Consider the following 19434-nt stretch of genomic DNA (forward strand, 5'->3'; position numbering starts at 1 on the left):
TAAGACTATTTTTCCAACATCCTCGAGTTGACCCGTTTGGGTCCCACTGCGGCTGTTGGACTGTTTCCCAGGGGAAGTAATGTCATGGATCTTGAGATATTAAAGTGTTTCTACTTGACATCTGTTACACAGGAGAGGGACATTCAATGCAAGGACACCGGTTATTGAAATGCTAAGTGGAACCAGCTAGAGAAATACCTTTTATTGTGTTCTGCAGGTTAAGAGCGGGTGTCGGAGACGCTCCGTCTGGCTAAAAACTATGGATTGAAGGTTAATTGAATCTAGATGTATGTGTTTATTGTTCTAAAGGTCAGAAGCCTCCTGTCAGCTGTATTGAATTAGCATTCTATTGTCTAAAGCAATGTAACCTCTCAGAGGTAGTAATTAAGTAGACCGGGTTATTGTGTACATTGATTACCCCCTGGGGCTTCTGTCTCAATACACAAGTCTTTCTATCCAAGCTATTGGACCAATCCCTGTTGACAATTTCAAGTCCTCATTTGCATGGTCAAGGAGGACTTGAGTGAAGACTGGATATACTTTACAATTGACCAATAGGAAAGCGGTTGTTGGGAGTGGGATGTTCCAAAATTCTGTATAAAAGTGTGCTGTGTACTTGAAATAAAGAGTCCTGTTGGAACTTACATACAGCCTGCCTGGTGTTTGTTCCTAATGGGTCTGAACGGCACATAGCTGTAGTTCGGACCCCGGAACCTTGGATGACTGGACCATCAGACGTTGCAATCTGCAAGCTGACTCACTGGTAGCAGAGGAGTGTCGGGAGAGCAGGACCTGGGCGAGGAAGGATCTCGTCACAGTGATCAAATACCACCAAAAGAAAGCTCTATTTGTTGGAAGAAAATTATAAAAATGTCAATCGGGTACAGTGTAGCATGACCACGCAATTGTCATTCAAAGTGCGACAGCACTGAAAGATAAAAATAGTTTTGGGCAGGACGGGGGGAAGTGCCTGGTATGGAAGTGGTTAAATGCATAAATAAAAGCTGATCATTGTAATCACCCCTGCTAGTTTTAAATGGTTTGTTTCATTCCTGTAAACTGATACATATGGAAGAGAGTTTGTTCTTTTGAAAAACAACAGTCTTAATGGCTGAATCACCAGATGAAAAGAAAGCCTAAAAAATAAAACAAATACAGCCACGTCTAAGATTTGGTAAGCTGCAATATAATGAATGTTTGTTTTGTGTTTAATACGGCTTTAAATCTTAATGGTTGCATTCATTTGCATTTATGTATATATGTATATAAATTACGCTTTTTTTACTTCATCTTTTTTTTTTCTGAGCGATGCCTGTGATGTTCACTTCTTCCTTCTGCTGTCATTATGCCATCTGTCCTTCTGAGTTAATATCTGTGGTCACAACTCTACAAATAGATCTCTGGCTTCCTCTTGAAAAATACCAGGAAGAAGCTCAGAAGCTTTGGCTGTAATATGACAAATTACATCTCTGCTGAAAGCTTTAATCATTACGCAGCAGTCACAGAGTTTGCCATTACTAAGAAGTCTACAGCAAATTTATGTTCACAAAATTAAATGTTTCCAGTTTAAAGTTTAATTTACTGCACGATGCACATACTTTTCATATTAATCCGATGCACACTATCTAATTGTAATAATTATCAATTTCATTTTCACTACATGACTCCATCTTAGTAAAAGTAGCCATTAAAAATGATGACAGTAGACCTTGTACTTGGAAATCAAATAAAAGCCAGACTGCTGCTATAGGATGCGTTCATAGGCATGACTTCCCTCAACCCTTCTAAAAGAAACCTTTGACTTTGACAGCATTACTTTACTAGTCTTTGGGCCAATTCACGTCTTTGTTCTGCATTGTGCTAAAGTAGAACTTTGGCCTCCTATTAAACAAAATGTGGGCTGCAGTACTTTAAGTGCATCTGTCCTTACTCTTAGTTAAAAGAATCTTAGTGAACACACAGCATTATCAAGGCCAAGGAACACACCAGACAGGTCAGAGATAAAGTTGTGGAGAAGTTTAAAGCAAAAAATATCTCAAGCTTTGAACACCTCCATCAATCCAAAAATGGAAAAAGTATGACACAACTGCAAACCTACCAAGACATGACTGTTCACCTAAACTGACAGGCCGGGCAAGGAGAACATTAATCAGAGAAGGAGCCAAGAGGCCCATGGTAACTCTGGAGCAGCTGCAGAGATTCCCCAGCTCAGGTGGGAGAATTTGTCCACATGACAACTATTAGTCGTGTACTCCACAAATCTGGCCTTTATGTAAAAGTGGCAAGAAGAAAGCCATTGTTGAAAGCAATAAGAAGTCCCATTTGCAGTTTGCGAGAAGCCATGTGGGGGAAACAGCAAATATATGGAAGAAGGTGCTCTGGTTGGACGAGACCAACATTTAAAGCGGAGGTTCACTCTAATAACATTTATATCTGACCAACTTCCTTATACTTGTAACAAGTACAGTCCGCAATTTTTTTTTTTAGGCTGTACGTACCTTGTAATCTATCTTTGCAACCCGCCTGCGCCGTATAGAGCCGACTCACAGCTCTGCACGTTCAGCTCCTTTCGTAAATGCCGTGACTCGTGCACGCCTAAGCAATACGGGGGTGGGGCCTTATCCGCCGGTGGGAACGGACATCAATCATCTGGGCGGCCTCCCAGATGACATTCCTCCTCGGCAGAGAAACGCCTACTCCCGCGGGGAGAACTACCCCGAAGCCGGGTTGCAAAGATAGATTACAAGGTATGTACAGCCTAAAAAAAAAAAAAAAAATGCGGACTGTACTTGTTACAAGTATAAGGAAGTTGGTCAGATATAAATGTTATTAGGGTGAACCTCCGTTTTAACTTTTTGGCCTAACAGTGAAACGCTATGTGTGGCGGAAAACTAACACTGAACATCACCCTGAACACACCATCCCTATCATAAAGAATGGTGGTGGCAGAAACATGCTGTGGGGATGTTTTTCTTTAACAGGGACAGGGAAGCTGGTCAGAGTTAATGGGAAGATGGATGGGGCCAAATACAGGGCAATCTTAGAAGAAAACTTGTTAGAGTCTGCAAAAGACTTGAGACTGGGGCGGAGGTTCACCTTCCAACAGGACAGCAACCCTAAAAGTACAGCCAAAGCTACAATGGAATGGTTTAGATCAGAGTATATTCATGTGTTGGAATGGCCCAGTCTTAAGTCCAGACTTAAATCCAATTGAGAATCTGTGGCAAGACTTGAAAATTTCTGTCTCTAGATGTGCAAAGCTGGTATAGACATACCCAAAAGATTTGCAGCTGTAATTGCAGTAAAGGTGGTTCTAGAAAGTATTGAACCGCCACACTTTTCAGATATTTATTTGTAAAAAAAAAAATGAAAACCATTTATCATTTTTCTTCCACTTCACAATTATGTGCCACTTTGTGTTAGTCTAGCACATACAATGAATACTCTTTTAAGGCACTGTATATACTAATGGACACTTTCCATAATTGTGTTTCAATGTGCAGCAGGTATTGGAGTAACTGGATAGAGTAATTCATTTTAAGAAGTTATTAAAGTGGTTGTAAAGGCTGAAGGTTATATTTTTTTACCTTAATGCTTTCTCTGTAATAGGATTAAAAACCTTCTATTGTTAGCTCCCCCAGCCCCCCAAATAGTTACCTGAGCCCGATCTTGATTCAGTGCTGTGCCCAAGAGCAGCAGTGCTTCTCTCTCTCTCTCCTCACTGAACTCAGTGAGAGTCATTGGTTCCTGCTGCTGTTAATTAAATCCAGTGATGATGGTTTGTGGGGGGGGGGGGGGGCATTGCTGACCTGCACTCTGTGTGTCAATGAACGCAGCCCAGGATCCATCCTGCACATGTGCTATCATAGCAAGCTGCTTTCTATGGTGCCACACAGAGAAGAGGAGCCAGGAGCGCCAGCAGAGGACCCCAGAAAAGAAAGCCCGGCTCTACTCTGCAACACCATCGCACGGAGCAGTTAAGTATGACATGTTTTTATTTTAAAAAAATGTTTTACTTTACAATCACTTTAAATTTAGATCACACACAATTTACACTATGCTAGGAATTCTTACCACAAATAAAACAGGTTGTTTTCAGCACCTCCTCCTTCTTCTGTTTCTCACTCCTCAAATCTGCAAACGTGTCAATAATGACACCAAAGATTAGGTTCAGGACAATGATGATGACAATGAAATAAAACAGGAGATCGTAGATCACCCGAGCTGGAAAGAGGGATTCCTGTAGGAAAAATTAAAATAGCCTATATTAAGTTTTGGTAAGAAATACATCTGAAATTCTAACTGCAGAAACATCATTAACCTTGCATTCAATTTAGTAACAGGCAAACACGTTTTGACAGGTTATTTTTTTATAAGGCTAATGAAATCACTTTTTCTTACGTCTTTAGAGGGTTTTCTTAAAATGTCTCCAACACCTCCTCCATTCCTTAAGCCATGATTAAGTACGGTGACGATGCACATGAGCAACGTGTCACAAGCTCTCTCCGTGTCATCTTCTTCATCTAAGATATTGAGGAATAAAGAGAATTAAAAAAAGAAGAAGGATTGGGGATATGGAAGACGCCGCAAATTAAAATAAAATAATAAATGAGACCGCAGGATCTATTTGTCAAAGGCTGAAGTTTAATTCTCCGCCAATAAAGACGTTGATTTATTGCATAATAAATGCTACCTTCCTATACTTTGTAAATTGTAAGTATTATAGGGATGTTCAAAAACTATGTACTCCATCCTCCTTTATGAAAAGATCATTAATATACAATGCTGTTTTCAATAACATTTGTGAGTGTAGGTTTTTTTTTTGCAGATCATTTTATAAAGTAACTAGGATGTGGCCTGTTTTTGCATGCATCGGGCCTGACACTATACAGTTTCCCAGTATGTTAAAGCAGTCATACTTGGATCGAAATTCGCCCAGTCCCTGCTGAACCTGAAAAATTTCAATCCATGTATGGGCAGACTGGTTGTACAGAAGTTAACATACCGACCAACTTCTGTACAACCAGCCTTGCTACAGCCGGGCAGCACTGATCAGTGCATTGTGATGGTGGAGAAGGCTCCCGCTGTCAGAATACAATGCCTCAGCAGGAAGGATTCTCATATCCACATCAAATTGGGTCAATTTTTTTTCCATTCAACCTGCTGGTTGAAAAACGAAAAAAAAATAATAATAATGTATGGCCTGCCTTACTGAGCATCATGTCTGGTGTACAAGGGAGAGTGTCCGCCCTTATTATTATACACAGTATGTGACTGTGTGTTGATATGTGTATATATACACCTTTCTTGTGTAATTGGTGTCAGCCACACTGGAACTAAAGGGTGTGGTTTACCCTGTGGTGTTAATTCCCAATGTATAGCAGACTAACTTCATTGGGACAGTTGGTTTCTACAAAAACTCCTCCCGGGGAAAAACAAAAATCACGTACTTGAGTTTTCATCATTTTTTTTTTTTGTCTCTCTCTTTTCATTATCTTTGGGGTTTAGAAAGTATCTATAGTCAGAACATGTTTTTTCTGTTTGGATAGGATGGGTAAGGATTACCCATCAGGTTTTATTAGAGAGAGACAATATTTTTGCCGCACAGTAAGGCCCCTTTCACATTGGGGCGGGAGGTGCGCTGACGGTATAGCGGTGCTATTTTTACCCCAAACATGCTGGTAGATTAATTGGCTCCTGCCTAATATGGCCATTGCATGTAAGGTAGGGATATTAGATTGTAAGCTCCTATAAGAATGTAGATTATGATGTAAAGTGCTGTACAAATTGTCAGCAATGTAACAAAATCTGCCGAATTCCTCTTGAATGACAGCAGATGATTGCAGGCTAATGCTTGATTTTCTAATGGCATTTTCCAACCTCTTCAATACATTTTAGCTGCATTGGTATTCGGTTTAGTGAGGGCCTAGGTATTTTTGTGGCATAAAGGTGCTATTCTTGGACACAATCCAATATCAAATATATTATTAAATGTAAAATTCTGGCAGTCAGGAAAGGCGTGGATGGGCAGGAAAAGAGCCTGAAGCTCATTTTAGTAACTGGTGAGCTTCCAATTCTCATCCTTACAGTTTGACTATAAAGTTGCAAGATAAATTCAGTCCAAGACAGATTACAAAATATGATTGGCTGCTATAGGCAACTAAATCTTTAGAACACTTTGCATTTAAAAAGTTCCACATTTGTAGAGTCTCAGAGAGTGAGAATCTGGCCTTGTGTGTATATTTAAAGGTTTTCAATAACTTTAAATGAAATTTGACTAAAGGTTTTCTTTTTAGTAATAAAAAATCATTGTCCCCCAGCAGCATAACCTCAATTTCATGAATGCTAACTAGGATGTATTCAATCCCACCCACCATCAGAGCTGTTAAGAAAGTTACATAATTTGCAGAGTTTGAAAGACTTAAAGGGGAGTGTTATAGACTCTAGCTGCTGCAGGTAGTGGCTGTGTAAAGGAAAAAGTCCATAGCTCCCAACTGTCCCTGATTTCGAGGGACTGTTCCTGAGCAATGTCCCCCTTTCCCCCTCATGTGTCCCTCATTTTGTTATGATCTATATAGATGTATATAAAATGCACTTTGTATTCTATCAATTTTTTTTTTCTAGTGCTAAAACTTTCATCTGATTTCTAAATTGCTGCATTTGCAAATTCCAAAAGCCAATATAAAGGAATAGTAGTGGTATAAAAAGCACTTGTGGGTTCAACTAATCTTGTTTTTTGTACAATTCTCCTTTTAAAAGGGTGTAGCAGGGTGTGTGTCATATATCTACATACTTTTGCTGATAGGTGTCCCTCATTCCCATCTCAAAAAGTTGGGAGGTATGAAAGTCTATCAACAGGATATGCAGAGTGTCACATGATACAAAAAAACCAAACCCAGAAATCAGGGGATGTGCAGACAACAGAGCAAAATGGTACAGAGGTATGATCTATGCTAGGATTGATCATTCCATTCAGTGCTAGTGAAAAGAAAGTTGGAGTTCAGCTTTAAATTTATCAAGCTGATCATTCACTGTTTAATGTGTATGGTGTTTGAAATTATTGTCAACATTTTATTTAAAAAATAATAATAATAAAAAAAAAACATTAACCTCCCTGGCGGTATGATTCTGTCAGAAAAAACATGCTAAAAGCGGTACCATTATTTGCAAGGAAATTTGGCGTTTTATATTGTAGGTCTGTAATTTTTAGAAATAACTCACTTAAATCTGACCAAACAAGCTTCTAATAGGCATCCCGGGTATGACATTTTTTTAAAAAACAAAATTATAAATTATAATATAATAAATAATTATAAATAATTATAACAAATAATAATATAATTATAATAAAAATTATTCAATAATGTAATCAAATCAAAATCACTGAAATTTGCTCAGTTGCAGAATTGTTGCTGTCATTATTTTTTTTTTTTTATGACGAATTTCCCCACAAATCGCTATCGCACAATTCTGCAAGTGATTATAATTTATTATCGCTGTTTTTTAGCTGATCTAAAACTATTTTTGACATAAAGGGACACTTTTGGTTGCTATGGACAATCTACAGTTTGCAGGGAGAAAGAAACGTTTTTATTATATAAAATGACATGCATGACACAGGGACAGACCACTAGGGACAGGGGGGGTGTGTTTTTTTTACATACAGTACTGTAATCTATAAGATTACAGTATACTGTATGTAAGGTGTTTGTTTACTTTTTTGAATTTGGCGCCGTTCTCCGTCCCCGTGCGTCGTAACGTCGCAGGGAACGGAGATCGGCGTCACACGGAGGCACTGTGTGAATCGAGCGAGGACCCACTCGCTCACACAGCGCGGTGGCATCGCTGGATCCAGGGACAAGGTAAGTAACTTGTGCCTGTGGATCTAGCGAGGCAAGCCCGAGTCTGACACGGGGTTTCCGCTCGCAGCAGGAAAATCTAACCCCGTGTCAGACTCGGGAAGACCGCCAGGCAGGTTAATATGACCTACTGGCTAAGAACATGCACCAAGCTGAACAGCTTATCAAAAAAACGATATGTATGCTGTTGTAGGAAAATTGGAGTGTATGCACTTATCATTGGAATCTCTATTACAAGCACCCAAATATGAAATTGTGTACCCTGGCTGATGCTTGAACAAAGCTCATCTGCATACAGTTCACAGTACGTACAAAGTTTAACATTTTTATCATCTCATTTAATTATAGATGTGTAGTTTTTTATTTAAGCTATACAAAACTACAGAGATGTGTTATATATGACTGTTATGTCCTCTGGTGTAGGGAGATGTGTTTGAGGTCAGGTAGTTGACAAGGTAGCAACTGTTACACTTTAGATGTCCACTGACACTCAGACTTAAAGAACATAATTAAAGCTAATTACTCGTGGAAAATAACGATTTTTCATAAGTAAGACTGCACAATTATAATTATTTGATATTCAGATTTGTGCATAAGGTCACTTGTGACTAATCCTCTTTAAAATGTGTTCTGTTTAAATGTTCTTCATCAAACAATACCACAAGACAGCACCCATATTATTTTCTGAAGTAAGGCTGAAAGTTTTCAGAAAGTGGAGACCTTTAATTTCAGCTAGGAAGAGAATGCCAGTTAACCCATGTCAGACTACATTCGAATCCTTCTGTTTTACACAATAAAATGTTAGCTTTCTTCCTTTGGCAGGGACATGTTTTGCATGCTCATCATTTTACCATTTTTATTATTTGCAACTCCACACTTTTCTGCACGGTTGAAATAAGGAATTTGAGTACCGTACATCCTTTTAAAAAAAAGACCCTGTGGTTCTGAGAAAAAATGACTAAAACGCATTAAATAGATGAAACAAGCAATAAAGGACAACAGCAAAAGAACTGATCTGTGAACAATGCAAAACATCAAAATATGGTACGAAAGAAAATAAAAAGTGACAGCAGTAATTTATAAAATATGGTATCTAAAAATCACCTTCTGTATTTTCTAGTACTGTAACATCAGAAGTACAGTCAGTTTGGCCCGCGCTGCAATACTCTGCAAAGGTGTTTGATCCAAATGACTGGGTCATTGTGTTGGGAGCTGTGGAGAAACAGACTCATTTGAATTACATTCATGCTTTTATAGCCTTCCGGACCAAGATAGAGTAATTTATACTGCATAAAACCGCCTTACATGAATAAAGTATTTATATGGACTGACATAAAATGTCAACCTTATAATACAAATCACAGCACTAAAGTGTTCCAGTCACATTTGTGCCAGTATCTGAAAAGCTACTACTTTATACATAGAATTGATGGCCGAGGATTCAGGCAGAACTATACTGAACATTCAATATCAGTCATTTCCCCTCCAGCTCACCTTGGGTAGTCGATCCACTTCCATATAAAATCATCTTTTAAAAAGAGGAATCCCACAATGGAGAAGAGGTAGACCAGAATCAGGGCAAGCAAGGCAGTCAGAAGAATTGATCGACCATTACGTGTCACACTCTTGATCACATTAAACAGCGTCTCTTCACGATATATCAGGTCAAACAGCTGGAGGTGGAGGCAATTAACACAAATTAATGAGGCAGCCAATGACAGAAATACTGTATAACTTTCCCCTTTCATAGTAATAAATAACATAGGCTTAGAAAATCAATGTTTTTAGCTCAGTAAATATCCTGTGCTTTTTCCAGTGAAATAGTTTACTGGCTATTCTTAAAAGTGCTAGAGGCAACTTTAACCATTCCAAGTCTATAGCTAGAAAACATGTTAAAGTGTAGCTAAACCCAAGAAATTCACTTTAAATACCAGGGTTATGGCTGCAGTTACAGTGCCTTGAAAAGGTATGCATACCACATGACATTTTCCACATCTTGTCATGTTACAACCAAAAACATAAATGTATTTTATTGGGATTTTATGTGAGAGACCAACACAAAGTGGCACATCATTGTGAAGTGGAAGGAAAATGATAAATGGTTTCCACATTTATTTTTTACAAATAAATATCTGAAAAGTGTGGTTTGCATTTGTATTCACCCCCCCCCCCCCCCCCCCCCCTGAGTCAATACTTTGTAGAACCACCTTTCGCTGCATTTAATTTTTGGGTCTGTTTCTACAAGCTTTTCACATCTAGAGAGTGACATTTTTGTACATTCTTCTTTGAAAAATAGCTCAAGCTCCGTCAGATTGGACGGAGAGCGTCCGTGAACAGCAATCTTCAAATCTTGCCACAGATTCTCAATTGGATTTAGGTCTGGACTTTGACTGGGCCATTCAAACACATGAATATGCTTTGATATAAACCATTCCATTGTAGCTCTGGCTGTATGTTACAGGTTGTTGTCCTGCTGGAAGGTGAACCTCCACTCCAGTCTCAAGTCTTTTGCAGCTTCTTCCACATGTTTGCCGTGTCCCTCACATAGCTTCTCACAAACTGCAAATGGGACTTCTTTTGGCTTTCCTCTTGCCACCTTTCCATAAAGGCCAGATTTGTGGAGTGTACGACTGATAGTTGTTTCGGGGACAGATTCTCCCACCTGAGCTGTGGATCTCTGCAGCTCTTTCATAGTTACCATGGGCCTCTTGGCTGCTTCTCCGATGTAGGCTTTTCTTCCCCAGCCTGTCAGTTTAAGTGGACAGCCATGTCTTAGTAGGTTTGCAGTTGTGCCATACTCTTTCCATTTTCAGACGATGGCTTGAACAGTGTTGCGTGAGATATTCAAAGCTTGGGATTTTTTTCTTCTAACCTAATGCTGCTTTAAATCTTCTCCACAAATTTATCCCTGGCCCATCTGGTATGTTCCTTGGCCTTCATGATGCTGTTTGTTCACTAAGGTTCTCCAACAAACCTCTGAGGGCTTTATCAAACAGTTGTATTTAAACTGAGATTAAATTACACACAGGTGAATGGTATACTTGGTGTTGTACCAAGGGATGTGTGTTTTGTTATGCCAAAAATTTTCAATAAACAGAAATTAAAAAAAAAAAAAAAAAATTACACACAGGTGGACTCTATTTAATAATTAGGTGACTTCTGGGCAATTGGTTCCACTAGATTTTAGTTAGGGGTATCAGAGTAAAGGGGGCTGAATACAAATGCACGCCACACTTTTCACATATTTATTTGTAAAAAAAAATGAAAACCATTTATCATTTTCCTTCCACTTCACAATTATGTGCCACTTTGTGTTGGTTTATTACATAAAATCCCAATAAAATACACTTAAATTTTTGGTTGTAACATAACAAAAAATGGAAAATTTCAAGGGGTATGAATACTTTTTCAGGACACTGTAGATGCCTAAACCCTGGTACGTTCTTTTCCCTTAGACGACCGACTTGCAGATAAAAGTGGTCCTTGCGGTGCATTTGCCGCGTGATCACTTTTAGAAGCGGCGGGAGAGGTGCCCACCCCTCCTGCTGCTTCCCAATGTTGTCTGGGTTTATACTGGAACCATCCAGTGCCAGTTGATACTGAGAGGGGGAGGGAGAGGCAGCACAGTTACAATGAAAGGAACATGCTGATAGGAGGAGCAGAGTGACAGAGGTATGAGCTCATCAGTGTACTGTTTCTCCTTTCAATGTCATCACAGGGTAGGGTTGCAAAGACCTGCAAGTGAAACTGAAACTGCAGAAGAAAAGTTTAGGTCCCCTGTGCTGTCCAGCAGGACTGTGCTTTGTGCCAGATCTGTGAAAAATTCCAGGACTAAATGGACAAAAGTTCAAATCTTTTGAGAAGTTAAAACATCTTATATGTATTTTATATTTCATCTGTGTACTGTTTGCCTGGAGTTCAGCTTTAAGTGGAGTTTTCAGTCTTGACAGCATCTACAGTACTTGTTTCTTTTATCGACTCATGGCTAAACTATTTAGAGGTCTCTGGTGGCTAGACCCTGCTAACTCTAAAAATCTGTACCGGCCTGTTGTTAAGATATTTTTTTCTGTTGTTAAAGATTTTTTATAGTAGCACATACCAGAATGCTGTAAAACAGTTCATGAGCAAAGACTCCCAGGACACTAGTCAGGATGTAGCCAACATGGTAAAGAAATTCCATATCCATCACCATAGCCTTGTAGCCTCGAATGAAGGTGCCACGATTGCCCACAAAGCTAACTACAAAAACGATTTTATTCGTCAACTGCAAAGAATGAAAAAAGAAAAAGATGTATTACTGCTGGAGGATCACAGAGCTTGTTCTACTGCAAGTAACGAGCATTCATTTACATCTGATTTAAGACTGATAGGTTTATATGAGAGAAGATATGTTCAATAACATGGTTCAAAAGACAGTAATGTACAGTGACTAATTATAGGTCACCCTTTCAATTTAGCAGGTTTCTGATTGGCTGCTATAGGTCACTACACATTCCTCACTGTCTTAATAAATACAAGTTAAACATAACTCTGCATTATGTTTTAATAGTACTATAAGGCCCCTTTCACACTTGAACGACTTGTCCCACAATTTGGGACTGCAAAGTAGCATGACAAGTCGTTCCCCATGATTTCCAACGACAACCATTCATATTAGTAAAATTTTAAGTCGTTCCGACTTCAAAGTAGTCCCTGCACTACTTTGGTCCGACTTTGATGCCAGTTACACAGGCATTCCCTGAAATCAAGGCAAAATCGTGCGACTTTCAAGATAACAGAACAAAAAAATGGATATAAATTAGGAGCAGAAGACATGTGACTATGTGATGCCTGTGTCATAATATTACTGATTGTTTTCAGTGAAAATATTTAGTTGAATCACTCAGTCATCCCAAATTTCATACCAAATATCAAATTTTTTATACCAAACCTGGAACAAATGCTAGTATTTAGAGACTGAAATTAAAGCGGAGTTCTGGCCACAATTTCACTTTTTAAATATAAATACCCCTGTAATACACAAGCTTATTGTATTCTAGTAAAGTTAGTCTGTAAACTAAGGTCCGTTTTGTTAGGTTGTTACAGCATTTAGACACTTTATAAAATAGAAATTGACTGGGGCCATCTTAAGTGTGGGCATCATGAAGCCAGACTGTATGACTTCCTGGATTTCAGCCTTGCAGATCTCACACATGCTCAGTGCTGCACAAGCAGTGTAATAGGTTTCAGATCAGGTTTCAGCACCTGTACTGTCCAAGTCACATGATTCTTCGAGACTGGGGAGTGCACAGACTCCTGGAAAGTTATACCCACTACATTCCCAGGAGTCTGTGCGGTGTAGGTTAGGAAGCTTAAGCACCTAGGTGCAGGAAGAGGGAAGATTAACTATTCTGCCTAGCAACAACACTTTGAAGGCATCTAAAAAAAAAAAAAATTCTTAAAGGACTGACATTTTTTTAAAACTACTGATGTAATGTTATATTTATGGGTGGAACTCCACTTTAAAGACATTTAAGTTATGGATCTCCAAAAATAGGTCCTTAGCATTAATAACAGAATGGAGGTACTGAAGTTGCACTTACACAACACAATTATACAATTACACATTATTGGAAAAAATGCCTTAGGTCTTACATTTAGTGCTCCCAATAAGTAAAGCGTAGGGCCTATTCCCAAGTAGTACACAGAACGCAGGATTAATGCCACAATAAGGGGTCGTAGACCATAGCGCTTGGTGAAGAGAGACATAACTGAGAAACAGACCATGGCCCAGAAAAGAAGAGAAATCAAAGGGGAATCCAGAATTCCTGTAAAACAAAAAAACGAAACACTGTTAGAGAAAAATTCTAGAACGCACATACATATCAAAGGATTTTTGGAATAACTTTGAAATGCATCAGAAACTTAAGCAGGATATCAAATGTGTAAGCATATTTTTTTTGTTCACCCATTGCATGATAATAATTTAGTCGCTGTACACCTGCAGGAATCCATAGTGAAATAACTTAGCTCATACAGACAAAATACTCTGCATGTCAAATGTCCAATTCCCACTGTAGCTCTGATCAAAATCATCACTGTTCATTAACAACAGAGGTTTCAAATAGAACTTTAAGGCTAGCAGGTTGAATTTTAGGACCCATGCAGCAACATGCATTACCATAACACATGTTCACACGCAATGGTGTATTCACACTTGACATTGCGCCGTGTTAGGACTCCTTTACACTTGCTTCAAAATGTAGCATTGGAAGCACTTTTTTTTTAAAATCACTCTGAATGCTAATTAAAGCATGAGTCACGAAATCAAATTGTAAGCTTATAGTCCTGTTTATACGTTGTGTTTGCTTTGTTTTTCTTTAAAAAATTACACCCCATGTCGCTTTCTTGGTGCTTCAAAGTGTCGCTTACAACACCTGCAGCTTTTGAGAGGTTATTTTTTAGCTTTAGCTTCCTTTTGTTTTGTAGGTATGAGATATCTCAGGGATGCACTGGTAAACCAACAAACGAACCATAAAGACATCATCAGCAGTCACTTCCGGTTCATGTGTATATATTCTGGGAGTATATGGTGCAAATGTCACATCTGATATGCAGTGTGGAGCAGCAGGAATGTCAGCGGGGTCCGGACTGGAGCGGAGCAACTAGCAGACAGCGCACGTGGTGTGCAAAATGAGAGTGCTAGAGCGGAAGTTGGGGAGGGGGCGGAGAGAGATTACTGAGCGGCAGAGTATCAGCAGAGCTGTGGGACTGGAGCAGGAGAAACTAGTAATGTCACACATGGTGCGCAGCATGGGAGCAATATAGTTGAGGGTAAGCGTGGAAAAGAGAGAGAGAAGGATCAGCAAACCAGAGGGTCAGCAGAGCTGGGGGTTATTAATGAGTAGGGGATCAGCAGAGCTGGGGGTTACTACTGAGCAGGGGATCTGCTGAATGAGGGTACTAATAAGCTGAGGATCTGCTGAGCAGGGGGTACTAATGAGCTGGGGATCTGCTAAATTAGGGTATTACTATGTTTGGGCTCTAATTGGCACCTTTAAAACAAATTAAAAATGAACACACATACACACACAGGGTACAAGATTCATAAAAGCTTCCAAACATCATCCCAGAAGCATCACAGAAACATCAAAAACCCTTTAAAAAAGCATGTTAACGCTGTAGACGCTTTAATGTGTGTTAATGTGGAAGCAACTGTAAATGAGCTGTTAGATTGCTAGCCATTTTAGATTACACCCCAATGCACCTTGAACCACAAGGAACATGCATGTGTGAACTGTGCATTATAGTGTGGTGTACTGACATCGTAAAGAGGCAGGTGCACTTTATTTGTCATTAAGTGTGCTGCCTCAATGCAGTGCACATTAGCGTGCATTGACACAAAGCATAGTCTTAATGGACTCTTATACATTTTTTTTATTCCATTAGGAGAATTTACTAAAATTAATGCAGACAGAATCTGGATCAATTGTGCATAGTAATCAATTAGCTTCTAAGGCTTCATGTACACAGAAAGTCTGTTTTTTCCACATTGTAAATGGTAAGAAATGTTTCCCCATTGAAAATGCCTATAAACAAAAAACGTGTGTTACCGCGCTTAGATGCATTTACGCGCTATTTTAAGCATTTGGCGTTTAACCACTTCCCGACTGCCTCATGTAGATATACGTCGGCAGAATGGCACGGACAGGCACATCAACGTACCTGTACGTGCCTGCCTAGACGTGGGTCGGGGGTCCGATCGGGACCCCCCCCCCCCCGCTACATGCGGCGGTCGGATCACCTCGGGGAGCGATCCGGGACGACGGCGCGGCTATTCGTTTATAGCCGATCCGTCGCAATCGCTCCCTGGAGCTGAAGAACGGGGAGAGCCGTATGTAAACACGGCTTCCCCGTGCTTCACTGTGGCGGCTTATCGATCGAGTGATCCCTTATATAAGGGAGACTCGATCGATGACGTCAGTCCTACAGCCACACCCCCCTACAGTTGTAAACACACACAAAGTGAACACTAACTCCTACAGCGCCCCCTGTGGTTAACTCCCAAACTGCAACTGTCATTTTCACAATAAACAATGCAATTTAAATGCATTTTTTGCTGTGAAAATGACAATGGTCCCAAAAATGTGTCAAAAAGTGTCCGCCATAATGTCGCAGTCATGAAAAAAAATCGCTGATCGCCGCCATTAGTAGTAAAAAAAAAATAATTAATAAAAATGCAATAAAACTATCCCCTATTTTGTAAACGCTATAAATTTTGCGCAAACCAATCGATAAACACTTATTGCGATTTTTTTTTACCAAAAATAGGTAAACGAACATGTATCGGCCTAAACTGAGGAAAAAAACATTTTTTAGATATGTTTTTGGGGGATATTTATTATAGAAAAAAGTAAAAAATATTGCATTTTTTCAAAATTGTCGCTCTATTTTTGTTTATAGCGCAAAAAATAAAAACCGCAGAGGTGATCAAATACCACCAAAAGAAAGCTCTATTTGTGGGGAAAAAAGGACGCCAATTTTGTTTGGGAGCCACGTCGCACGACCGCGCAATTGTCTGTTAAAGCGACGCAGTGCCGAATTGTAAAAACCCCTTGGGTCATTTAGCTGCATATTGGTCCGGTCCTTAAGTGGTTATAATGCCAGTAAACTACCATCCTGAACACAATTTATCTGCTTTCCAAAAAATGCTTCTAACCTCAACTGCTTCTAAATGGCTATAAACGACCCTGTGTACATGTACTGATAAGATACGTCCGTTTACCAGCTGCAGTGTACATGAGGCCAAACTTGTTTGGTTAAGCTTTGAAAGCTAATAGCGGATTGATTGCCATGCACAGATGCTTAGATGTCTTAATAAATTCCTCTCTATTTTTTAACAAATATATATTGTCTTATTTCTTAGTATTAATATAAAATCTTTGTTTTTACAATTACACATTTAGTTCAGTGTGTACCAACTGCACAGAGGAGGTAAGTATACAATGTTTGTTCTTTATTTTATTTATTTTTAAACAAGACTTTACAAATCACTTTAACTACTAGCCGACCGCGCACTGTCATTATACGGCGGCAGGTCGGCTCTCCTGGGCGAGAGCCCGTAGCTATACGGCGGCGCGTCTGCGTGCCCCCCGCTCGCCCCCGACTCCCGTGCGTGTGCTCGGCGGGCTCGATCGCCGCCGGGCACCCGCGATTGCTCGTTACAGAACGGGGACCGGGAGCTGTGTGTGTAAACACACAGCTCTCGGTCCTGTCAGCGGGGGAAATGCTGATCTTCTGTTCATACAATATATGAACAGAGGATCAGTGTTTCCCCTAGTGAGGCCACCCCCCCACAGTAAGATAACACACCCAGGGAACATACTTAACCCCTTCCCCGCCCCCTAGTGTTAACCCCTTCACTGCCAGTGGCATTTTTATAGTAATCCAATGCATTTTTATAGCACTGATCGCTATAAAAATGACAATGGTCCCAAAAATGTTGTAAAAGTGTCCGAAGTGTCCGCCATAATGTCGCATTACCAAAAAAAAAAATCGCTGATCGCCGCCATTACTAGTAAAAAAAACATATTAATAAAAATGCCATAAAAATACACCCTATTTTGTAAACGCTATAACTTTTGCGCAAACCAATCAATAAACGCTTATTGCAATTTTTTTACGAAAAATATGTAGAAGAAAACGTATCGGCCTAAACTGAGGAAAAAAATATATTTTTGGGGGATATTTATTACAGCAAAAAGTAAAAAATATTCATTTTTTTCAAAATTGTCGCTCTATTTTTGTTTATAGCGCAAAAAATAAAAACCGCAGAGGTGATCAAATACCACCAAAGGAAAGCTCTATTTGTGGGAAAAAAAGGACGCCAATTTTGTTTGGGAGCCACGTCGCACGACCGCGCAATTGTCAGTTAAAGCGGCGCAGTCCCGAATCGCAAAAAGTGCTCTGGTCTTTGGGCAGCAATATGGTCCGGGGGTTAAGTGGTTAAGCTCTGAAATATTTTATATACACAGCTGCACCAGATTTTGCACTATTCAGTTTTAGTAAATCAACCCCATAAAGTACAGTTTTGCTTTACAGGTATCCATTATGTTTACATGCCATATGTTTATATGGAACTCACTCAAAATGAAAAAAAGACCTATTACTATAATAATAAAACTCTAAAAGATGTTATAACTAATAAACATGTCTCTTTGGAAACTGAAGACAATGAAGAATCATATGTATACAGCAGTAATATCAGTTACTATTTCTACAAACTGGGGTAAAGACGTCTGGGCCATAGCAACCATATTACAGCCATCATTTACTTAAAAAATCTAAGAAAACACAAAAATGGGGTAATAGGACAAAATATACTTTATCTCTGTTCTAGACCCAATTTCTAGCCTGTAGATGTCTTCTGCATGTCGGGAATAGTGTTTCTTACCCATAGATGTCCCCTCTACATATGGATAGAAGAAGGCAATGATCAGATTAATGAAAACTGCCAGGTTGAAGGAAATTGTTCCCCAAAGGCCCATTCTTCGTGAAAACCAGTTCATTAAAGGCATACCTGAAAAAAAGTTAAATTAGTAAAATATACAAAATCATTCTTTTGTTGCAACATTATTTTACATTGTTAACCTATTCATTTATTTGAGGTTTCTTTTATATTTCAGATTTTTTTTTTTTTACTATCTAACAAGATGACAGTCAGTCAAAGTAAAGTACCATTTATTAGAGGAGACTTCATTCTTATGCAGGTTTCATTAATGTTCAAGTAAACCAAATTACTTCTTATATTCAATGGTATTTTAAAGGTCAAGAAACAACTAATTTCCCTTACACTGCACTAGGAAGTATATAAAATAACATTTTATAACAATAGGCTGTTTATAACTATTTACAAAATAGGCTTAAACCTCTATAATACCAAAGGTGAGTTCATGTGGCTTTGTTAATACATCGTTTTTTTTCCTCCCCAAAATTCTTCCTTAAAGAGCAATTCCAGGTAATAAGTGAAAGCAATCAGTGAGCTACTAATGGTGTAAAGTAAACAGCGTAGTTGAACATTTCCTGGATAAACAACTGAAGCACAGAGCAGGTAGGCTGTGTTCCCTTTATGCATTTCAAGGTTTAATTTTCAATTATGGCTGGAGTGTACCTATTAAGCTGCAATTTTAGGCAATAAGCAAAAGCAATCAGAAAAGCTATTGATGCCATCAAATAAACACTGCATGTGTACTAAGGTTGTAAAGTTCACTTAATTTACTTTAATCTTACAAAAGGGACTCAAGTGGACTGGTGTGGTATAGCAATGCCAGGACAAACTACCTAAGAAAAAAATACCTAATCAAACATGTAGTTTCAAAACAGCTGGAGGGCTGAGGTTGCCTACAAGTCCCATGAGACGTTGCAAGACCCTGGCAATCACAGGCATGACTCCTAGATGCAGATGCATGATGGGATTTGTAGTTTCATCACAGCTGGAGGGCCATAGGTTGCCTACCTCTGATGTAGGCTGTTCTCAATGTATGTAGCTCAAGGTTTAATATTCCATTATGGCCTGTGTATACCTTTATCTACCAGC

At 39.2% G+C, this 19434-nt stretch overlaps 1 protein-coding gene across 1 annotated transcript in view; it reads right to left on the reverse strand.

Moving 5' to 3' along the window:
* The window catches only part of ITPR3 (inositol 1,4,5-trisphosphate receptor type 3), a 385035-nt gene that overhangs the window by 47962 nt on the left and 317639 nt on the right, over positions 1-19434 (reverse strand). The window contains 9 exon segments of the mRNA XM_040339415.1: positions 4075-4240; positions 4402-4523; positions 8964-9071; positions 9192-9204; positions 9354-9376; positions 9379-9532; positions 11959-12123; positions 13494-13666; positions 18292-18417. Coding sequence (XP_040195349.1) covers positions 4075-4240; positions 4402-4523; positions 8964-9071; positions 9192-9204; positions 9354-9376; positions 9379-9532; positions 11959-12123; positions 13494-13666; positions 18292-18417 — 1050 coding nt within the window.

Source organism: Rana temporaria, chromosome 2, assembly GCF_905171775.1.
Source record: "Rana temporaria chromosome 2, aRanTem1.1, whole genome shotgun sequence".
Taxonomy (NCBI): Eukaryota; Metazoa; Chordata; class Amphibia; order Anura; family Ranidae; genus Rana; species Rana temporaria.